The sequence below is a fragment of the Vicugna pacos genome, chromosome X, assembly GCF_048564905.1.
Source record: "Vicugna pacos chromosome X, VicPac4, whole genome shotgun sequence".
Classification (NCBI taxonomy): domain Eukaryota; kingdom Metazoa; phylum Chordata; class Mammalia; order Artiodactyla; family Camelidae; genus Vicugna; species Vicugna pacos.
Window position 1 is genome coordinate 16,481,575 of NC_133023.1, and position 22,809 is coordinate 16,504,383.

Genomic DNA, 22,809 nt, shown 5'->3' on the forward strand with positions numbered 1-22,809 from the left:
GTCTCTTGAAACAAGTGTTTGGAGTATACACTAGGAGTGAATTACTGGCTTGTAGGGTATGCAACTACTCACCTTTACCAGGTAACACCAAATGTTTTCCAGGATGAGTGTTCCAAGGTACGGAAATATTTTCATCAATTGTCACTTTCATCATTTTCAGGCATTGGTAGACAATTTTCACCAATCTAGTGAATATAATAGATCACTTTTTGTGCAAGAAAAGGCATTGAGATAGACTCTTGACCAGTGTTTCCACACTCACTTTCCCGTGTCAGTGAACACTTACTGGTCTTTTTGGGGTTTAAGTGTGCCCAATAATATTTCTGCCTCCAGGATTTACCCTGGGTCAGCCTTTTTCTTATCTGGGAAGAGCTGATCCTCTCAGAGGTTTACTGAAGAAGCAGCCATTTCAGGGTAATCCACTGGTTTCCCAAAAGCTCATGAGCAGAGAGGGTTTGGAATGAACAATTTGAAGCAGTATTTTAATTAAGAGATTCAAGCTGTTTCTGTTTTCATAATGACCAGTGCTTGCTCTCATTGTAAATTACATTCCCAGGCAAGATGACAAGGAATCCTGTGGGTGACTTCTTTTTCTCTCTCCTCTTTCTGATTTTCTGGACTACAAATTAAGACAGGTGGAGTTCCTTCTTATACATTTCCCGACTGACTTTCCTGGGGCTTCCCCCAGCCCCCAACTGCCTTCTTTTCTGCTTCACTGAAGAAGTGAAAAATTGAGGTGATTTTCTAAAATGAACATCTTTATTGATTAGGGGTGGATTCTGACAGCATGTGGCCATCTGTTTAATTGGGTTTCACATCTAAGATGTAACTATACTTAGTAACGTGATTTATGAGAATTTCATTCAGTTCCCATTATCATTTTCTGATTTATGTCATTTAAGCTAGCATGCAGTAGAGGTTTGAAAAGAAAATAGAAAAACCTATAGGTTTTTTTGTTTTTTTGGTTTTGTTTTTGCAGATCCATGCCTATGATTTGTGGCCATCTTTCAATGGTAGATTTTTGTAGGGTGGTTATAGCTTTTTATTTTTCTACCCTTGTCAAGCTGGGTAGCATTGTCCTCAGACACACAGTGTGAAAGAATAATGATGTAAGTCTGCTGTATGGGGAGTTATACTCAGAAGCAATTGCAGAATTTAGTTATATTTGAACTGATAAGGTGGTTAAACAGGAAAACAAGGAGCTGAGGTAACTGGTGCCTAAGCTTGTGTGCTTCCCTAACTCTGTGATAAATGCACAGCTGGTCTTCCTGCTTTTAGTAGGGAAATGATGAGAACCTTGATGGAAAACCTTAAGTGCCAGTGATGTAGTTGTATGACCTTGATCAAGGCGTTTCCCCTTCCTGACCCCTCTTGTCCTCATCTGCTACATGTTGAGGTTACTTAGTCCATAGGGTTTTTGGTCATATTTAACAAGATCAATTTGAAAACTGCAGGCACATTGCCAAGATCAGGGTTTTGTGTATCTCAAACTGGCCCACTGGTAGTCCCATCATAGAATGCATGGCAGAATCTGAAGATTGGGGAGGGGATGTGTTTTGAACTTTTGCTCTCAAAAGATTTTGTACATTAAAACAATATTTTTGTACATAAGAAACAACTAATTTGGAAAAGTATTTGGCAGTTTGTTGATGTCTCCCGTTACCCAGAAATTCCACTCTTGATAAGATTCATGGATTCTCATGCCCAAGAAAAGACACAGGCATGAATATTCATAGCAGCTCTGTTCACAATCATAAAAATCTGCAGGGAACCTCATTTCCATCAACAGAAGAATCAGTAGATGAATCGTGGTGTATTCATACATCTAAATATTGCCCAGCAGTGAAAAGGGGCATGCGGGTCCACGCCGCGGTATGTAAGAATGCCACTGACTCCGTGCTCAGTGGAGCACCGCGTGTTCCTTTTATAGACGGTTCAAGAATAGGCAGGCTAACCTGTCACCTCAGTGATAGAGGTTAAACTCATGGCTACCTTTGCTGGGGGATATTGACTGGGAAGAGGCACAGGAAACATGGTCTGGATCTGGGAGGTGGTCGTGCTGGTGATGCATGTGTAAAAACTAACTGTGTTCTAGCATTAAAAATTGTGCCTTACTGTATGTATATAATACCTCATCATAAACAGTAACACCCCTTTCCCCCCGTAACATTTTTAGGATAGCATGTAGCATGCATAGACGGTTGGGCTTACAGCAGGTTGCCGCAGGTGAAGCCGCCAGAGGTGTGGACCAGGAACTGGCAAACCTTTTCTGTAGAGAGCTAGATAGTAAATGTTTTTGGCTTTGCAAGCTGTATGGTCTCTGTTGCAAATTCTCAACTTTGTCATTGTGGCCATAGACAGTTCATAAACAAATGAGCGTGGCTGTGCTCCAGTAAAACTGTTTCCGTGGCTGTAGTCTGCCAGTCCCTGGTGTAGAGCACCGAGAGGATGTGTTCTGACCCAGCTCCCAGACTGCTTTGGATCTACTCAGGTGGTGGTATGGGGACAAGACGGTCATGGCTCGTTTTTGGTTTTCATTTCTACTAACACAGACTAGTCTTTAGAATAAAATTGATTTCATGTATTTAGTGTTGCGGTGTAGCTGCCTCATGCCTCATTTCCATATTAGTTTTTTGATCTTCATACGTCTCAAATTATATTAAGGAGTTATTTTAAACAAATAAACCCTTGGCTTGAAAACAAGCAAGGCCTAAGGGCTAAAACCAATGATTTTATTGTCTTTGCTCTTATATGCAAGGGATTTAGTTGCCTCAGTTTAATCACAGACACTCTGCCACAGAAGTTAAGCCTTTGTCCGGAGGCTGGGCTTACGCTGGCATGAAACTAGAGAATTAATCCTGAAATCAAACATAGACTTGTTTTGCTGTTAAGGAAATAACTGTGTTTCAGGCTAGGAGAATTTCTCATAGTTTGCTGACTCTGCCTAAAACCATAAAGTGGGAGCCGAGTTGGCAAATACTCACTTGCCTGAGGCCTCTACTGGAATTTAATGAAATTAAATCCCTGAATCCACTTCACACTGTCTTTTGGGGACAGTTTGAAAAGTCTCCTGTAGTTTTGGAGCTGGAAGGAAGGAAACTTCAGTGGCCACCAATTCCAAACTTCTCATTATCTAGAAGAGACCGTGACACTCAGAGCAATTCTTATTTTTTCTACTTATTCAGTTAATATTTATAGAGTTCCCAGTGATTCTCACCTCCTGGTGTTTACACCCTGTGTAGCCCCCTCCAACACTGGATCAGGCTGACTTCTGTAACTAGTAGGATTCAGTGAACATGATGGAATATGACTTCTAAGGCTAGGTCATAAAAGACATAGTGGCTTCTGAAGAACCTTGCTCTCTTGGGTTGTGCAGTCTGGCGGAAGCCAGCAACGGTGTCAGGAGGGCACTCAGGAAGCTGGTGGAGGGGTCCACATGTGAGGAACTGAGCCTCCTGCCTGTGACTAGCGCCATACGAGCATGGCACCTTGGAAGGAGATCCTCCAGTCTGGCCAAGCCTTCAGATGATTGCAGCGCAGGCTGATAGCTTGATAGCAGCCTCACAACAGACCCTGAGACAGACCACCCGAATAAGCTGTTTCCAAATTCCTGACCCAGAGAAACTCAGATATAGTAATTGTTTATTGTTTTGAGTCACTATGTTTTAGGCTACTTTGTCATACAGCAGGAGATGAGTTACGCAGACATTGCAGCTTACCAGGTACTGAGTTCAGTGCTAGGGTTTATAATATGGTATGGTGTAGTTGTTTAGGGTATGGGCTTTGATTTTGAATCCTGACTAGTGACTTGCAACCGTGGGCGGGTTACTTAACATATTTAAGCCTCAGTTCAGTTATCTACAAAATAGAGATAATAGTAATGGCTATCCTATAGGGTTGTCATGAATATTAAAGGTGATAATGTATATAAAGTGCCTGGAAGAGAGAATGGTTTGCAGTAGGTAGTCAGTAAATCTTTGCTGTAAAGAGTCTTGCTTTTGAGGAATGGGGAGAGACAGACTTGTTACCAGTCATTTCTAAGACATCATGGTGAGTGTGCAACAGAAGGGTGTGCAGTGCATCCTGGAAGACACAGGGCAGGGGTCATTACCTGGGGGAGTCAACATTGGCTTCACAGTGAAAGTGGCATTTGAGTGGGCTTGGAAAGGGAAAAATTCTGTACGCAAAGAACATAGGTTGAGACATGCAGAAGTACTGCCTGGTGCAAAGGCAACAGACACAGCAGAGCATAGAGCAGGATCAGATAGTGAGATGGTCACAGTTGCTGGGGCACAGACCACATGTGGAGCAGGGGAAGAAGGCGTGATGGGAGATGAGATGGGGAAGTAGTAGATGAGGGCCTTGTTAGCCATGTGGAGGAACAGGCTGTAGGGAACTAGTATAGTTTTTTTGGGGAGGCAAAAAACTTCAGTTTTGCTTCCTTGATCTTAGTCTTTTTTTTTTTTAATAAATATGATTTTTAAAATTGAAGTATAGTCGGTTTACAATGTTGTGTTAATTTCTGGTGTATAGCAAAGTGATTCATTTATACATACATATTCCTTTTCATTATAGGCCATTACGAGATATTGAATATAGCTCCCTGTGCTAATCAGAAGAACTTTGTTGTTTATGTATTTTAAATATAGTAGTTATTATCTGCAAATCCTGAACACCCAGTTTATAACCTCTGCCCCTCTCCCCCCCACCCCAATAACTATAAGTTTCTTTTCTATGTTTGTCTCTGTTTTGTAAATAAGTTCATTTGTGTCTTTTTTTAAGATTCCACATATAAGTGATACTATATGATATTTTTCTTTCTCTTTCTGGCTTACTTCACTTAGTATGATGATCTCCAGGTCCACCCATTTTGCTGCAAATGGCATTATTTCATTCTTTTTTTATGACTGATTAGTATTCCACTGTGTGTATATATACCACATCTTCTTTATCCAGTCATCTGTCGATGGACATTTAGGTTGCTTTCACATCTTGGCTTTTGTAAATAGTGTTACTTTGAACATTGGGGTGCACGTATCTTTTCAAATTAGAGTTTTCTCCAGATATATGGCCAGGAGTGGGATTGCTGGATCATATGGTAAGTCTGTTTATAGTTTTTTAAGGAATCTCCACACTGTTTTCCATAATGGCTGCACCAAACTACATTCCCACCAGCAGTATAGGAGGGTTCCCTTTTCTCCACACCCTGTCCAACATTTGTCATTTGAGGACATTTTTTTCTTTTTAAAATTTTATTCATTTTTAACACCTTTATTGTGGTATGATTCCTGTACAATGAAATACACATATTTGAGATGTACAATTTGATGAATTTTGATAGATGTATATGCCAATGAAATCACCACCACAATCAAGATAGCTAACATTTCCATCACTCCCCAAGAGGTGCAAATTTCAAATTCCCGATTTATCCCTTCCCACCCCTTTTACCTCTGGTAACCATAAGTTTGTTTTCTATGTCTGTGAATCTATTTCTGTTTTGTAGATAAGTTCATTTGTGTCCTTTTTTTTTTTTTTTAAGATTCCACATATAAGCAATATCATATGATATTTTCCTTTCTCTTTCTGGCTTCACTTAGAATGACAATCTCCAGGTAAATCCATGTTGCTGCAAATGGCACTATTTTATTATTTTTTATGGCTGAATAGTATCCCAGTGTGTGTGTGTGTGTGTGTGTGTAGGTAACATCTTCTTTTTTTTTTTTTTGGTAACATCTTCTTTATCCACTCATCTGTCAATGACCATTTGGGTTGTTTCCGTGTCTTGGCTATTGTAAATAGCCCTGCTGTGAACACTGGGATGCATGTCTTTTCAAATTGTATTTTCCCCCAACTATCTGCCGAGGATTGGGATTGCTGGGGTCATGTGATAAGTCTGTTTTAGTTTTTTGAGGAGTCTCCGTATTGTCCTCCATAGTGGCTGCACCAATTTACATTCCTACCAACAGTTTAGGAGGGTTCCTTTTTCTCTACACCCTCTCCAGCATTTATCATTTGTGGACATTTTAATGATGACCATTCTGACTGGTGTGAGATGATGCCTCATTGTAGTTCTGATTTTCATTTCTCTGATAATTAGTGATATTAAGTATTTTATCTATGTCTTCATTGGATAAATGTTTGTTTAGGTCTTCTGCCCATTTTTGGATTAGGTTGTTTGTTTTTTCATATTAGGTTGCATGAGCTGTTTGTGTATTCTAGAAATTAAGCCCTTGTCAGTCTCATCATTTGGCAAAGACTTTCTCCCAGTCCGTAGGTTGTCTTTTCATTTTGTTTATAGTTTCCTTTGCTGTGCAAAAGCTTGTAAGTTTAATTAGTTTCCATTTGTTTATTTTTTCTTTTATTTCTATTGCCTTGATAGACTGCCCTCGGGGAACATTGCTGCAATTTATATCAGAGAGTGTTTTGCCTATGTTCTATTATAGGTTTATGGTGTCTTGTCTTATGTTTAAGTCTTTAAGCCGTTTTGAGTTTATTTTTGTGTATGGTGTGAGGGAGGGTTCTAACTTCATTGATTTACACGTGGCTGTCCAGCTTTCCCAACACCGCCTATTGAAGAGACTATTTTTTCTCCGTTGTATATTCTTGCCTCCTTTGTTGAAGGTTATTGACCGTAAGTCTGTGGGTTTATTTCTGGACTCTCTGTTCCATTGATCCATGCGTCTGTTTTTATGCCAATACCATGCTGTTTTGATTACTGTAGCTCTGCAGTATTGTCTGAAGTCTGGGAGGGTTATTCCTCCAACTTTGTTCTTTTTCTTCAGTATTGCTTTTGTGATTCCATCTAAATTTTAGGATTATTTGTTATAGTTCTGTGAAAAATGTCCTGGGTAATTTGATAGGGATCACATTAAATCTGTACATTGGTTTGGGTCTCATGGCCATTTTAACAATATTAATTTTTCCAATCCAAGAACATGGAATATCTTTCCATTTCTTTAAATCATCTTTAATTTCCTAATCAGTGTTTTGTAGTTCACTGTATATGTCTTTCATCTCCTTGGTCAGATTTATTCCTGAGTATTTTATTTTTTTGCTGTAATTTTAAAAGGGATTTTTTTTTACTTTACTTTTCTGATATTTCCTTGTTAGTATAAAGAAATGCAAAAGATTTCTGTATGTTAATCTTGTATCCTGCTACCCTGCAGAATTCGTTTATCAACCCTAGTAGTTTCTGTGTGGAGTCTTTAGGGTTTTCTATATATAGTATCATACATGATACTATATGTAGAATATATATAGAAAAAGGACCCTTCCTACACTGCTGGTGGGAATGTAAATTGGTGCAGCCACTATGGAGGAGATATATATAGATAGATATAGATGAAGATATATATATATATATATGTATATATATAGATACATATACACACACACACACATACACACACATATATATCATGTATATATATAGTATATGTATATATAATAAATGATACTATATATAGGCTATATATCCTATACTATATATAGTAACATAGTGCATATAATGACAATTTTACCACTTCTCTTCCAGTTTTGATCCCTTTTCTTTTTCATGTCTGATTGCTATGGCTAGGACTTCTAGTACTTTGTTGAATAGAAGTGGTGAGAGTAAGTATCCTTGTCTTGTTTCAGATTTTAATGGGAAGGCTTTAAACTTTTCACCATTGAGTATTATGATGGCTTTGGCTTTGCTATAAGTAGCTTTTTCAATGTTGAGCTGTGTTCCCTCTATGCCCACTTTGGTAACAGTTTTTATCATGATGAACCTTGAATTTTCTCAAATGTTTTTTCTGCATCTATTGAGGTGATCATCCAGTTTATATTTCTGCTAACAGTAGATGAGATGATTTTCTTTTATTGAGTTATGCAATATAAAGATACTCTTGGAGGAGGTGAATATGAGACTTCGGGTGTTTTGTTTTTGTTTTTGTTTTTTTTTTGTCTAGTTGATAAGGGCAACACGTGAGTCACATTTTCATTCTTGAAACCATTATCTCACAGCCAGATTTGAATCAGTGACCCAACGCAAGCATTGGTTGAGCATCTGCTGTTCTCCCAGGCCTGGACTGAACATCACTACCTCTAGTATCAGTTTTAAATACCTAGCAGAGCAGTTGTATGTATGAAAGGACCTGTTGGCACATGAGTAGAATATGAGATGCTGAGCTTCATAGTTAGAGGAAGTTCGTGTTTCCTCTGTCAGATGTTGAACTTTAGCAGTAGTTCTCGAAGTGTGGCTCCTGGGTCAGCAGCATCAGCATCACTTGTGATAAATGGGCATTACCTGGTCCCACCCCTCATCTATGGAATCAGAAACTCTGGGGGTTAGCCCAACAATTTATGTTTTAGAAAGATTTTAACCATCAAACCTCTGCTTGATGCTGAAGTTTGAGAACTGCTGAGCTATGAAAATGCAGCAAATGCAAAAGAGGTCAAGCTTGGTTGGATAAAGGTAAGAAGACTAACTCTTCCTGGTTTGCTTGGGACTGTTCTGATTTTAGCACTGAAAGCTTCGTATCCCAGGAGCCCCCTCAGGCCCGGGTGAGCAGGAGTGGTTGGTCACCTTGGTTAAGAAGAGGAGGCTTTCTTTGTTGCAGCCTGGAGGTAATTATGGCAGGAAAAAAAAATAGAAAGACCAGAAGAGAAGGTTTCAAAACGGAGGGCAGAATTTAGAAGCTGCTTTCTGCTTGTCAGTTCTAGGCTGATAGATACGGTGGCAGGAGGTTACCTGCAGGAAACCAGCAGATGGCTAAGGCATCTTGCTGAATCCCTTGACATGAGTCACAGCTGTTAGAACTTGATATTTTCTGGAAAGGGGAGGGTTGGCATTCACCAAACTACTGCAAGATGCCAAATTGAAAAAAAAAGCCACTGTTAATCTTAGCAGTGATGACAATGAAATCCCTTTACAGCAAAAAACATAACCAAAAGTGCTTTGTAATTGCAGCAATTGCCATGTCCCAACTGATGGCCTCCTAGATTCTAGAAGAATGGTATCCGGCTTATCTGATTATAAGAACTAATCCTGAGTAAGATGTAACACTCATTCTCTCTTAGAGTGAGCATTCATCTTGGATTTTCCAAAGCAGTTGCAATTAAAACTATTTTTGTCTTTTTATACAATCATAATTTATAAGCCATGTGAAGTTTCACTTTTGAAAGAATTGTCTACAAAATTATTATAAAATATCTAATCATATGTTACAAGCACAGTGCTGAGGAGCAGTAAAAAGAGGAGAATGAGACAGGAGGGCTGATTTATATACATCAGCTAAGTTAAATATAAGCAGTTTCTTATCTTTCCTAAACCAACTGAACTTGTTTGCATGTTAGAGTAACCTGGGGAGCTTTTAAAACATACTGATGCTCAGGGCTCCATCCTGGGCATTGTGGCTTGATAAGTCTGAGGCAGGGGCTTGGACGTGGGTATATTTTAAAAAAGCTCCCCAAGAGATTCTAATGTACAGTTGGGGTTGAGACTCCTTATCCTGATCTAAGTCAGTGGGTCTCAACTAGAATGTACCAGAATAACCTGGAGGCTTGTTGAAAACTCTAGACTCCCCCTGACCTTACAAATGTTTTGCCCATTAGCATACACATGTGTGTAGATAACCCCTTTCCTAAAACATGCCTATGCATCTACTCCCATGTATCTAGTATTTCTTTACTGAGTTTAAGACATACTTCAATTAAAAACACATTTTAGAGAGCTTTGGTATCAGTTCACCTTCCTCTTTAGATTTTGCAAAATCAAATTTATTTTTCTGGTCACATCCTTTTCCCCTCACTGGATTGTAGTTTCTTTGAGGACATTTGTATGTTCAAAGCTTACCTGTGTGGCTTGGAACACCAGGGTGCTCAGTAAATGTTACTGGGCAGTGGTTATGTATGGAAATTGCATCATCATAACCAAACCAAACTATTTCCAGTAGTTTTTATAATGGTATTTAAATATATTAACACCTCCCAAATTAAGGTCATAAAATATGTTCCCTTAGTGAACTACAGAACTTGGAGCTATTGCACAGGACAAGTAAGATAGTCAAGTAAGTCAGCAGAAGTAACTACAAGTGAATCTCAACAAGAAGTGTAATAATATTGCTAAGATGATGCATCACCATTAAGTCCTGGGATGTGGATTGATAAATGGATTAGTTCAGTAATATAAGCATACACTTATGACTTGAAAATAACTGTCATGACATTTACTAGAATAAAGTCACATTTATAAATAAATAAATCCACATAAATAAACCCATGCGAAAGACTGAACGTCGTATTATTTGACAAAGCTGATAATACAATACAGCGTATTGATATAGTCAGCCCATGAATTAAAATATCACAAATACCCACCGTGAAAGAAAACACAGATACACACTCAGTGGAAAACTCAAGCATCTCTGGAGAAAGCACGTACAGCAGATATGGAAGCAGATTTAATTAAACAGTTGAGTGTGCACTTTGGTCTTTACATTCTCAAGCCCATTGGATTCTCCTTTAGAATTTCCCCTCTGTCCCCCTCTTTTGGACTGAATTTACTTTGTCATTTGCTTCTGGCTGTGCCACTTCTGCCCCCAAGGCTGCTGGAGGGATACTAACTGAACAAATTCAATCATGCTAATTTCTTCAAAGGAGTCAAGAGAGTGATTGAATTTAATGAACTGCTCCCAAATTTAGATGGAATTTAAGATGCCTTGTACTTTACAGTTAGCCCTTTGTATCTAGTTCACCCAACCAAGTTTGAACTGGAGGATATTAGTAAATTTATAAAAGTTTGATGTGGAGAATGGGAAGAAGCAGGTGGTCTGGGTTTGGAAGACCTGTAGTGAAAGTTGAAGGCCTCCCATTTTATTAAATCTGACCAAGCGTGGGAACAACAGGAAATGATGTGCCAGGCTGACTATAGTTGTCTTAAAGTAATCACCATTTGTAAGCATCAGTATAACCCTCCCCCAACCCAACTTCCTAATAACAAAACTTTGGAAAGTAATGCTTTCTGAATATTTGCCATGTGATAACTTTGCTGAACCATACTTATGCGTATGGAACTTAAAATTAATGTGGCAATTACATGGAAGCATACAGAGAATGTAGGGAAAAGAGATTATGTTTGTTTAATATTGTTAGGACCAAAGGACTCTGATCTAAATCAGTACTTTGCCTGATTTTCTCTTTTTAGCATATGACATAACCATAAAAAGGGCAACATCCTACTTTTATTCCTTGATGGTAAGCAGAGCTAAGAGGACATGGGGTGATGGAACTTGCAGGGAGCTGGGCAGGGCTGTTAATCTTCTTAATACCTGCATTGTGATTGAAAATTTACTGAAAAAAAAATGTGCCAACCTCAAAACTGTACTAGTTCTGTGTGAATGCAAGGGAATGGAACCAACAGAGTCCCTACTCTAGAAGGAAAATGAAAACCAGAACTTGAGTAATGGAATCTATTTCCATTCTGGTATTGAATGTGGGAACTTCAAGAAGTAGCACATTGGTGGCACTAATAGTATCGTGTAATATTTTAGACTTTGGCTAACAGCACACACTCATAATTTATAGGTAATGCTTAACCCCAGTCACCCCTTAGAGTTTCACAAAGTGCAGATTCCATTCACTCAACAAATATTTATTGAGTGCTTACCACATGCCAGGCATTGTTCTAGCTCTGGAGATACTGCAGTGAAAGAACAGTAAAAATAAATAAAAGTTCTTTTGTCATGGAGCTTGCATTCCAGTTAGGGAAAGACAGGCAATAATTTATAAAGAATAAGTAAAATGTAGAATATCATAGATGGTGGTGTTATGGTGAGATATAAAGCAAGAAAGGGGGGGTAGGCTAACACCTCTTTCCTTTAAAAAACACTAGGGAAGGCGACATTTGGGTACATATCTGAAGCTAGCTATGCAGCCTGTAGTGGAAAGTTCCAAGTTCGGGGGAGAAGGGTAGGAAGAAAGGGAAATTACTACTTTTTGTTCATGTCTCTCCATAGTTTGAATTTGCTATCCCTGAGGGTTATGCTTGCTTTATTAGGTCTGAGCTGTGGAATAATGGGCTAATTTTGTTTTTTTCTCTATAGTGGACTATACCAAAAAGCCTAATTAGTGTGATTTTACACTAATAAAATGGATACTGAAATTCAGGCACATTGAGGCATTCAACTTTTCCTGAAAAGTTGTAGCTACAGTTAGGATATAACTTTATGATTTTAAAGGTCAAATACTTGAACCTGACCCATTGAATGTGATCAGTTCTTTGACAGTTGTCTCCTAATAAAAGCACTCTGTCTTTTATGGTCAGCTTTTTTGCTGAGAATCCAAGTAGGTTAGTCAATGGCCGTTGATAGGAGAGTTAAGAGAAACTCCAATAAAAGTGAAAGGCTGACCCCAGTAAAAAACCAAAGGCAGGCCTTGTGATTTTCCTACATGCAGATTTGAAAGAGAATTTTTTACTAACAAATAACGAGGTTCTTACAACATATAGATACCAATATTTATTTTTTTGTCAGAATTTTAGCCTTTAGGGTTACATAGCCACAATCTGTATTTTAGCTCAAAATAGGAACGAAGTTTGCTGGTGTTGACAGATGCAAAAGCAGAATACTACTATCAAAGCTTAGTTAACTGTAAACCATTTTTGGATAGCCTTTAGAAGAATTTTCTGCAATACACATGTTTATTTCTAAAAGAGTTCATTTTAATTACACGAGTTGATTATCTTTGATTAGTCAAAATCTAAAACATTAATGTCCAAAACCCCTTTAATCACCTACCACCCCAAATCCCAGTAATCTCTAAGAGGTAAGTAACCACTATGATCACTTTGATACGTATTTTACAGACCTTTTCTGTAAATTTTCATACATATACTCACACTGATAGGGTACTTATTTTAAAAATATAAATAGTATTTATATATCTATGTCTGTACCTTGCTTTATTCCAACAGCATCTCTTGGAGGTTTTCCCATGATAGCATATGAAGACCTACCTCTTTCTTTCCATTTGCTACATTGCAGTCCATAATATGATTATACCATCATTAAGTCATTCCCCTCCTGTTGGACATCTAGATTGTTGCACACTTTTCTCAGTTACAGCAATGCAGCAATAAACACATTTCACCATGAGTCCACAGTGTGTGTGAGCCTGTGATTGGACAATGGTTCTTAAAGTGTGGTTCCCAGACCAGCAGCATCAGCATCACAAGGGAACTTGCTAGAGGTGCAAATTTTTAGCCACCTCTCTGGACATACTGACTCAGAAACTCTGACAGTGAGACCCAGCAATCTATATTTCAATAAGTCCTCTAGGTGTTTCTGATGCATGACAAAATTTGAGAACCACTGGCAGGAATGTATGTGTGTCCATGTACACATAGATACATACGTGTACATACATAGTCAGTTTTGCTATAACGTAACATATGTGTTCCTAAACATCACAGCACTATGCCAGACTGTGCAATAAAAGCCACAAGGCTTATGGGAGAAATGGGGTTAGGGACACAGCAATCAAAAACTTTATGAAGACAAAAGCTAGGAGCCTAATAAAAACGATAGCATGGTTTTACCCATGTTAAATTGGTAAATACATAAATGCTACGGTAAATATGGTGCTTTCCCTTGAGAAGACCTGTAATTTGCTTGGGGAGGTTGATGTCTGAGGTCTTAACAGTTTGTGAGTTATTTTGCAGTGGTGAAAGTATGTTTATCTGAAATTGGAAGGAAAATTTTAACACCACAAGCTGCGGGGTATGGCTTCTAACTCTTGGACAGAGGTAGCCGGTCCATGTTGGAATGTATGCGTTTTGTGTATTCCTATGCGGCTCAGTTTATTTGGGTGCAGTTTTTTGCTTTCATCTAGAATTTCTCATGGACAAAATTGCGCACATGCAAATGTGAAATTGGCATTATGTCTCATCCTTTTCTCTAATATATCAATCACGTTGGAACAAATTTGCCTTTTCAATACAAGTGTTATAGCAGACTGACTCTATGTACCTGTACATACATTTACAGATCTTGTACACATAAAAGGACCCATTCACGACTGGATGCTGTTTTTTCACTAAATTTTTTTGTTGCTTTATAGTATCTCTTAGAGCCTTTTCATTATCAGCACATACTTACTCATTTTTTTTAAATGGCATTTAAAGCATTAAGAGATGACTAAATGGCTCTCCAAAGTGCTTGCAATGTTTACACTCCCACTAACAGGCTTCCTACACCCTGGTCAATATTACCTATTATTAAATTTATTAATTTTGGTCAATCCAGTAGTTAAATTTCTCTTTTCTCCCTCTCCCTGCCTGTCTCTCATATTCTTACAGATGTGTCTGTGTATGTACACACACACATTTACACTGTGAGGAATTCCTGCCATAAATATTCTAAGAAAAGGGGGCTTGAAAAGTGTGAAACAGGTAGTGAGGCAGTGCTGAAATGGAGAGAAAAGGAAATAAAATGGATATGCAAGAAAAGATTTTTAAAAGCCTATAAAAAAGGGAGAGAAAAAGAAAAAGAATTCCCTTTCCATTTATTTAATTATTTTGCTCTTCTGCCTTTGCCAAATAGAATTCACCCCCTTTATGAGATAAGATACTGAGTTGGCCCTGTTGGGACTTGATCTATCACTCTCGCCAGTTGACATCTCCAAAAATGCAGCTTAAACTGTTAATCCATTCACTTCAGCAAAACGGCCCTAAGGGCATCAGATTCTTCTGTTCATCAGTGTTGGATTCCATGGCCCTGACAAGCTGTGAAGATACAGCTGATCGGGGAGTGTGATGGCTGTGCCCAGCGAGTCTGCGGCCTCCAACAGCAGCAGCGGCAGAAATGGAGACTCGTGCAGATGTCAGATGTTTTCCTGTAAAGGGCTTGGCAGTGGGCATAAATGCTTCCAGCTGGGCACAACCAAGCAGGAAAGCCATAATGATTTAATAATTAAATCACATTGGTTTATGATCATTGTTCTTATTAGGAAATATCATGGCTTTTGATAAAATATTGTGTGAGAGAGTTTTCATATAAACACTGATTTGCATATATGTGTAATATATATTTGCATATATATCCAATTCAGAATGACTTACTAAGAGTAATTACCCAAAAGAGGATGGAATATTGATGTAAAGATGCCAAAGATATTTAAGAAAATGTGGAAATCGTGAAGATTAGTATGACGTTGCCCCTTCAGAGGCAGATGCATCTTCCTTTGTGTGAAGGAACAGAGCATTGCTAGCTGTACCTGTCTGTGTTTTGCAGTTAGGTTTTTGCACCTTGAAATCTCAAACTATGATTTTATTAAGAAAATGTAAAGAATGTATATATGAATTACATAGAATTAATATTTCACGTCTGAATTAAGAACATGCTTTTCTACCTACACTTCTCATGGTATCCTGTCCTGGAGGGTAGTATTCTTAGTATTCTTTGCATTCTCAGTTGTGATCTCTTGTATTGATCCTTGGATCAATGCCAGGGTACAGAATTTAGTGGTGAATTGCAGTGATGAAGCAAAGCGAGGGATTTCTCCACTTGTCTGTATTCAGGGCCAGCTATGTAATTCGCAGGGCCAGGAGCAAAATGAAAATATGGGGACCCCCTTATTCAGAAAGCAGGAAAAAGTGCTGTAAAGGGGCTAAAATATAAAGCTTTGTTCTGTGTTCCATGACCTCTCTTTCTCTAGACTTGTCATGGGATTTTTAATTTGCTATTCACTACTATTTTAAGTTGTAAGAAAAATTGCAATTTTGAATCATCGACACAATATTACCACTCATCTTTTTTTAAATTAAAGTATAGTCAGTTACAATGTGTAAATCTCTGGTGTACTGCATAATGTCCTAGTCATGCATATACATACATATATTCATTTTCATATTCTTTTTCAAGATATTGAATATAGTTCCCTGTGCTATACATAAGAAATTTGTTTTTAATCTATTTTTATATATAGTGGTTAACATTTGCAAATCTCAAACTCCCAATTTGTCCCTTCCCACCCTCTTTTTCCCGGTAACCATAAGATTGTTTATTATGTCTGTGAGTCTGTTTCTGTTTTGTAGATTAGTTCATTAGTGTCCTCTTTCTTTCTTTTTTTGGATTCTACATATGAATGATATCATATGGTATTTTTCTTTCTCTTTTTGGCTTACTTCACTTAGAATGACATTCTCCAATTCCGTCCATGTTGCTGCAAATGGCATTATTTTATTCTTTTTTATGGCTGAATGGTATTCCATTGTAGAAATATACCGCAACTTCTTTATCCAGTTATCTGTTGATGAACATTTAGGTTGCTTCCATGTCTTGGCTGTTGTATGTAGTGCTGCTATACCATTCATCTTGATATTGTACAATGCCAGTTTTAAATATGAACGTAAGAACTTTTAACTTATATGTGGAATCATCAAAATTATAGTTTGTATTTTCTAGCTTGTATGTGCATATGTACTTTGTTCTAACCATAACAGGGGAAACACTGCATAAAACGAATTCAGCTTTTATTCCACTTCTTACTATGTGTACATTCTACGAACACTCTACTTTTGGCTTACTATAATGAGTAAGGAAGGACAGAAAGGGGAAGAAACTGTGGGTAGCCCTACCTTTCCCTTTCTTTCTTTGTCATACTTTTCAGTATATGTGGTTGACTAGTACAAGGACATAATAGGAATAAGCAAGACTATGACAGAGTTTCTTGGTCACTCATGTTTCTTAGAATGCCACTACTGCCTTTTGGTGATCGCAGTAAATTCTGGCTCTGACAGCAAGAGTCCTCATGGGGCTGTCATCTGTTCAGTCCTAGATGAAGCGTGCTTACCTCGTACTCTCCTTGAGTCTTGCTGAACTCACACGCACTGGGGGTCTACTGGGGTTTTGTGCTCCTGGGAGCATCGTGGACACTGTGTGCATGCAAATGGGGTATAATAGAAACCACGGGCAGGAATGTGGTGCATGGCTCCTTTGCTCACATTCGTACTTCCCTGTCCCCTTGTTCTCCACTCCCAAAATCACATTCAAAGATAAAATCATTAAGAGTTTCAAGACAGTGACAGCAGACCATTAAATCAAGTACAAGTCCAGAAGGCTGCTTGGGGGGCCCTGTGTGACTGCACAGGTTGTACGTCCATAAAGCTGGCCCTTTCTGCATCAGAGAAGCTACTAGACAACTGTAAGCCTCTTGCATGTGCTGTGTATGAAGGAACCCAGTTCACAGCAGGCTGGACACTGCCCATAGTGTATCCATGCAAAATGGTCTCCTTGAAACTGATGTAATGCACTTATTTCAAACTCAGTTGAATTAATATCATCTTAGAGACTGTTGGATCTCTTACAGGGCTCCCAGCTTCATGAGAACTACCTTTCAAATTGACCTTTGAAACTTCAAGGCTAAAGCTGGAACCCGACCCTTATCATGAAGTAAATCTCTGTATCCCTTCTAATTTTGTTTGTTTGTCTTTCTTCCAGGATTTCCAGCAGGAGAGCTCCAGAAGCCTTTCTTTTGGGGAACAGAGTATCCTCGGTAAGTAAACTAATAAAGAAACCAGTTAATAAAGAAACAAGTAAGGAAGAACATGCTACTTCGGTAGAATATAGGATATAATGTCAAAAAAAAAAAAAAGCCAGTGGTTATTTAGCAGAAAGAGGGCATGGAACCTGGAGTGGGGTTGGCCCCACTCTGACTGTTTTAGGTATCGATTTTCTGAGTCTTGTTACCAGGCTGTATGACTGGACAGGAGAGGCAACTTATACACAAGTAGCTTTCATTTTTTATGCATTTATTCATTTATGCATTGACTCATACTGCAAATACTTGGACCCTGAAGGATCATTGGGATTTGAGTTGATGGTGATGGGTCTAAAGCCAGTCCAGATGGAAGAAACAATGTGAGAAAAGGAAAGAAAATTGCTTTTAGAATAGCAAAGAAGCTAGTTTGACTGATCCAGGCGGTATATGAAGGGAAGTAGTAGAAAAGAAGTCTGGAAAAGAATGTTGATGTTTGATATTGGAGGGCTCTGGATGCCAGGTAAGAAGCCTGGACATCAGACAGGAGAAAGCATTGAAGTTTTTGAGTAAGTGGAGATAGTTAAATTTGTCTTTAGAAGTATAACCTGGGTAACAGTAGGTCAAAAATTGGCAGTGTCTGGACTTAGGAATATCAGTTTAAAGGCCATTAATAGCAAGAGATTATAGACTTACGTAATTCAGAATTTATATATAATGAGAATTCTGATAATGTTCATTTTCAGTAATATCATTACTTTTATTATGTGCCTTTGCTTGCTCTGGTGCTTTAATGCACAGAAAATTTAATCTTAATTTTAGCAGTCTCTTGTGTTTTGGTTTGTATAAATGACAATTTCGGTATGATTATGCAGGTTAAAAAGACAGAGGATCACATACATATATAAATAAGAGAGATACGGTGGCAGGGTTTTGATTTGGGCTTCCCCAGAAGTAGATACTGTAACAAGGATTCAAATGCAAGTAGTTCTTTTGGGAGGAGACACCAGAAAACGCCAGTAGGGGAGTTGGGAAGTGAGACAGGGAGGGGAGGAAACCGTCTCTTAAATTGTGTCGTATACATTTTCTGTGACTGCCATAATGAATTAGCACAAAGTTAGTGGCTTAAAACAACGTCAGTTTATTAGCTTATAGTTCTGTAGGCCAGAAGTCCAACCTAGGTCTCACTGGGCTAAACACAGGGTGTTGGCAGGAATACCTTTCTTTCTGGAAGCTGTAGGGAAGCATCCTTGCCTTTTCTGGCTTCTAGAAGTGACCCACATTCCATGGCTCAAGGCCCTCTTCCTTCATCTTCCAAACTTGCAGTTATGTTTTTCTGACCATTCATCCTTAGTCACATCTCCTTCTGACTCTCGTCTTCTGCCTTCTTCTCCACATTTTCTTTTAAAAGTCAGTTATCACTGTTGGCCACTGGTGCTTAGTCCTGCTGGGGGATTGTAGAACGTGCTTCAGCGTGATCCTGCCTCAGGGGCAAGGGAGCTGGGACACTTATCTTCCAACTCACTTTACATCATTGATTGAGGGCTGCCGCCAGGTGTATTAACTCCCTGGCATTGACCAACCTAGGCTGAGTGGGCTTTGGTGGCCCGAAAAAGCCCTCAGGCAACTAGTTTCAGTTGCTGGCATTGATGTGCTTGAAAATGATGAGTGCCGAGGGATAGGAGCAGGCACTGATAGAGCCTAAGATAGGGGAGCACCATCATTAGCTTAAATGAAAATTCTCAGTTTATAGTCACCAAATCCATTAATATCATCCTAGGTCTCAGCTGCATAGTTTTCATTAGTGTTCAGATATTTGTAGTCAATTTTCTCTATTGTTAAGATTAGAAATTTATATATATATTTCCATAAAATTAAAGGTTGAGGCTAAATATTCTCTAAGCTTGCTTCACACTAAAAAGTCCTAGAATTCTTTGATTCTACTTATCATTAGCAATTTAACTGAGCTTCTATTACTGTGGTTATATACCTGGAGACTTGGACATATTCTGGTTAGATTTTGAAATTATTGGTTCAGTAAATTTGTTTATTGGGTCCATGAGATAATTTCCTGATACAGAAGTCAAAATTATAGACTCTTAGCCAATATTAGTGTCTGTTAGTTCAACCTTATGCTGAGTGGGAGAGAAACTTGTCTTTTTTTCCCCTAAGAGTTCTGTGTTTGTATTGAAGCCATTCATCCTCTTAAGATACCCATTCACTGAATAGTTATTAAGCATCTTTTGGGCATTCTGCATTGGAAATACGGAGATGCTGGAGAGATGGGAATCACAGTCTAGTGAGATAGGTTCCCATACATCCATCTATTCTGGATGGATATCCTCCAGAACCAACAAGTGGGTATCCTTTCTGCTCACACTGGTCCGCTTAGCCCTCCCGTGAATGTTGGGTCTAATTGTGGGGACATCAACAAGCTGAACTGTTTCCTGAGTAAAGACTCAGGATTGTAAGTGGCCTAAGACAGCATATCCCAAAGTGTCATCCTCCCCTTCCCTTTGTTCTGGAGAACCACAATACTTAGAAGCATAAAAATTCCCAAGAATTTCTGCAAGAAAAACCTATCTAAAATGTGTTTAACCCAGAGATTCCTAAACTCCCCCTTTCTCTGTGTTTTGGGAAATGCTGGTCTGGAATTCATGACTGAAGAAAAAGAGTTGAAAGAACTCGAGAACACTTGAGGGAGAACCTCATAACTGTCTTTTAACATTTTTGAAGGAAAGTTAAGGTGGTGGAATGATTTACTGTGTTTGGAAAGTGGGTCAGCGGGTGTCCAGCTAGAACACTTTAGACCACTACACTTGAGGAATCAATAAGAAAGAAATTCTAGATCAACATTAGGGAGTGCTGTCTTATTTAGAACTGAGAAGAGGGAATGGGCCACCTCAGACGGGGTATTGGAAATGCCCAAGGAGAATCTTACGACCATTTGAATGGGCTTTCGTAGCGGAGCCCCATGCCTCTGCTAAGGAGTTGAGCTAGATGACCTTAAAGCTGCTTGCAGCTCTGAGACTTTTGTGAATTTCTATTTCAGGCATAGAGTAGCCTTTACTTGATGACAGCGTGAGATCATGGTCACTCCAGACAGCAGTACCATTGTTTCCCTGTTGACAGCAGATCCTGTGCATGTGTTAAACTCATCGAGTAGTAAGAACAAAAGAGAAACTGAGTAGGTGGAAGAATTGTTATCTTCCCCATTTTATTTTTGGAAAGCTAGATTTTCTCTGCAGGAGTCTTCTTGTTTCTGGCCAGCCAGTCACATTTTAAAAGGCAAATGAGTTTATTTACTTATTTTTATGCCATGCTAATTTAAATCATGCCCATTGATAAAATGGAAGATGTGAATTTAGTATTATGAAACATTATCACTGTCAGGCTTAGTCATCTAAAATTACTTTTTCTTTGTCTCTTGTCCAAAGGATTGTGATTATGTAACTGAGAATTGGAACTTGCAGTGATTCAATCATTTCCTGAATTCTCTGTTACCATTTGCAGATAGGAAGCCCATTGGAGCAGTCCCTCTGAAGGGACATTTATTGCAGAGCAGTTCCTATAAGCTTCTGTTATTCATCCCTTCAATTCATCCAGTCAACAGCATTGACCAAGGCTTGCAGAGGACCATGTACTATTCTCAGAGCTGAGAGTCCTGGAAAAACGAAATGTTACAGGCTGCATAGTGATAGCTACTGCTGCAAAAATTAGCACTATGTAAAATTACAAGTTTGTCCCACACTGCTATGATAGCTCTATGATTGAAATGCATAATTTTACTCTTACTTCTTTAATGAAGGTTTGCAATGATGGAAAAACAGTAGGAAAGCATTTTTTCAAATGTAAATTACCTTGCAGGAAAGAAATAACAAAGGAAAGAATTGCCACCAAGGGGAAAAATTAAATCTTACAGCACTTCCTTGGGTATAGTTGAGACAAACAATTAGCATGTTAAGGATCATTATGTCCTATAATAACATACTGCTGTAAAAATTTTCGTTCCTTCCACTTACAGGTCCTGTCTGTTTCCTGGGTGACTTTGATGTTGTATGTCAGGAACCAACTGCGAAATATTTTTAGCATAATTACAAATACAAGGAAGAATCCTTGTAACGAGGATTTTAAGTTGTTTGCAATCCTCATGCATACGTTAAATGACTAAAATCAGTTACATATTGATCTATCACTTGCATGAAATGATAAAGTTAATTAATCAATTAGTTAAATCATTGTTATTTTTTACTGTGTACCAGGTACAGAGAATTTAGCTGCAATCAAGTAGGTAGGGGTTTGGCCTTCAGGGAACTTTTAGTTGAGAGAGAAGATCCCAGACACACACGTATGGAAGCCCCCTTACTGATTTCCTCATACGTGACTCACGTGTTCTGTTTCGGTTATCTATTGCTGTGTAACAAAGCACCACCACTGTTGGCTCATGATTCTGCAGTTTGGGCAGGACTCAGCTGAGATAGCTTATCTCTGTCTGCTCTGTGTGGCATTGGTTGGGGCAGCTCAACTAAGGCCATAGGACCTAAGATGACTTCACGCACCTGTCTGGTGCCCTAGTTGGGCTGGCTTGAATGGCTGGGGCTTAGCTGGACCTCTCTTCCTTCAGAGTCTTTCAACTTTTGGCATCTGTCACTTGCTTCACTTGGCTTCTCTCTCCAGCTCATTACTCCCACTTTTTTGCATTGCAGCTGCCTTCCACAGGGGCAAAAAAAAAAAAAAGGAAGCTACAAAGCCTTAGCCCAGAAGTCACACATGGCGCTTCCACTGCATTCTGTTGGTCACAGCAAGCCCCAAGGCTCGTCCAGATTCAAGGAGAAGGAAATAGATTGCCCCTTGGTGGGAGGAGGGGCACATGTGTTCAGGGTGGGTGAAGCTGTCGTTGGTCACCTTTGTAGGTAATCGACCACATGCTTCTTCAGAGGTGAAGAGAAATAAGATAATGCTTTTTGCAAACCTAGTTAAGGCTTCACAGTCTTGGCTGTTCAGTTGTGAATTTGTCACAGAAGCAGAGGAACGTGACTGCCTTTGAAAGCAGAGTGATCCCTTTTAATCTCTGCTCTATTCCTGTTTTATGACTACATTTGGAAAACAATTTAACTTCTAAGTCTATAGTGATTTTTCAGCAGTTTCTCAGATAAAAAATAAATGGTATGTTTACTGACAGGATCTTTTCAAACCCTACTGCTGCTCGGGGTGTTTATAAACTGCAGCTAGGGTGGATGTAGAACCATAGGAGCCTTAGGGCTGGAAGGGACTTTAGAAACCATCTCTTTC

General features: G+C 38.8%; 1 protein-coding gene across 1 annotated transcript in view; it reads left to right on the forward strand.

Moving 5' to 3' along the window:
- The window catches only part of PHEX (phosphate regulating endopeptidase X-linked), a 168,456-nt gene that overhangs the window by 128,592 nt on the left and 17,055 nt on the right, over positions 1–22,809 (forward strand). Inside the window, exon 16 of the mRNA XM_006213000.3 lies at positions 17,481–17,535. Coding sequence (XP_006213062.1) covers positions 17,481–17,535 — 55 coding nt within the window. The remainder of the gene's footprint in view (positions 1–17,480; positions 17,536–22,809) is intronic.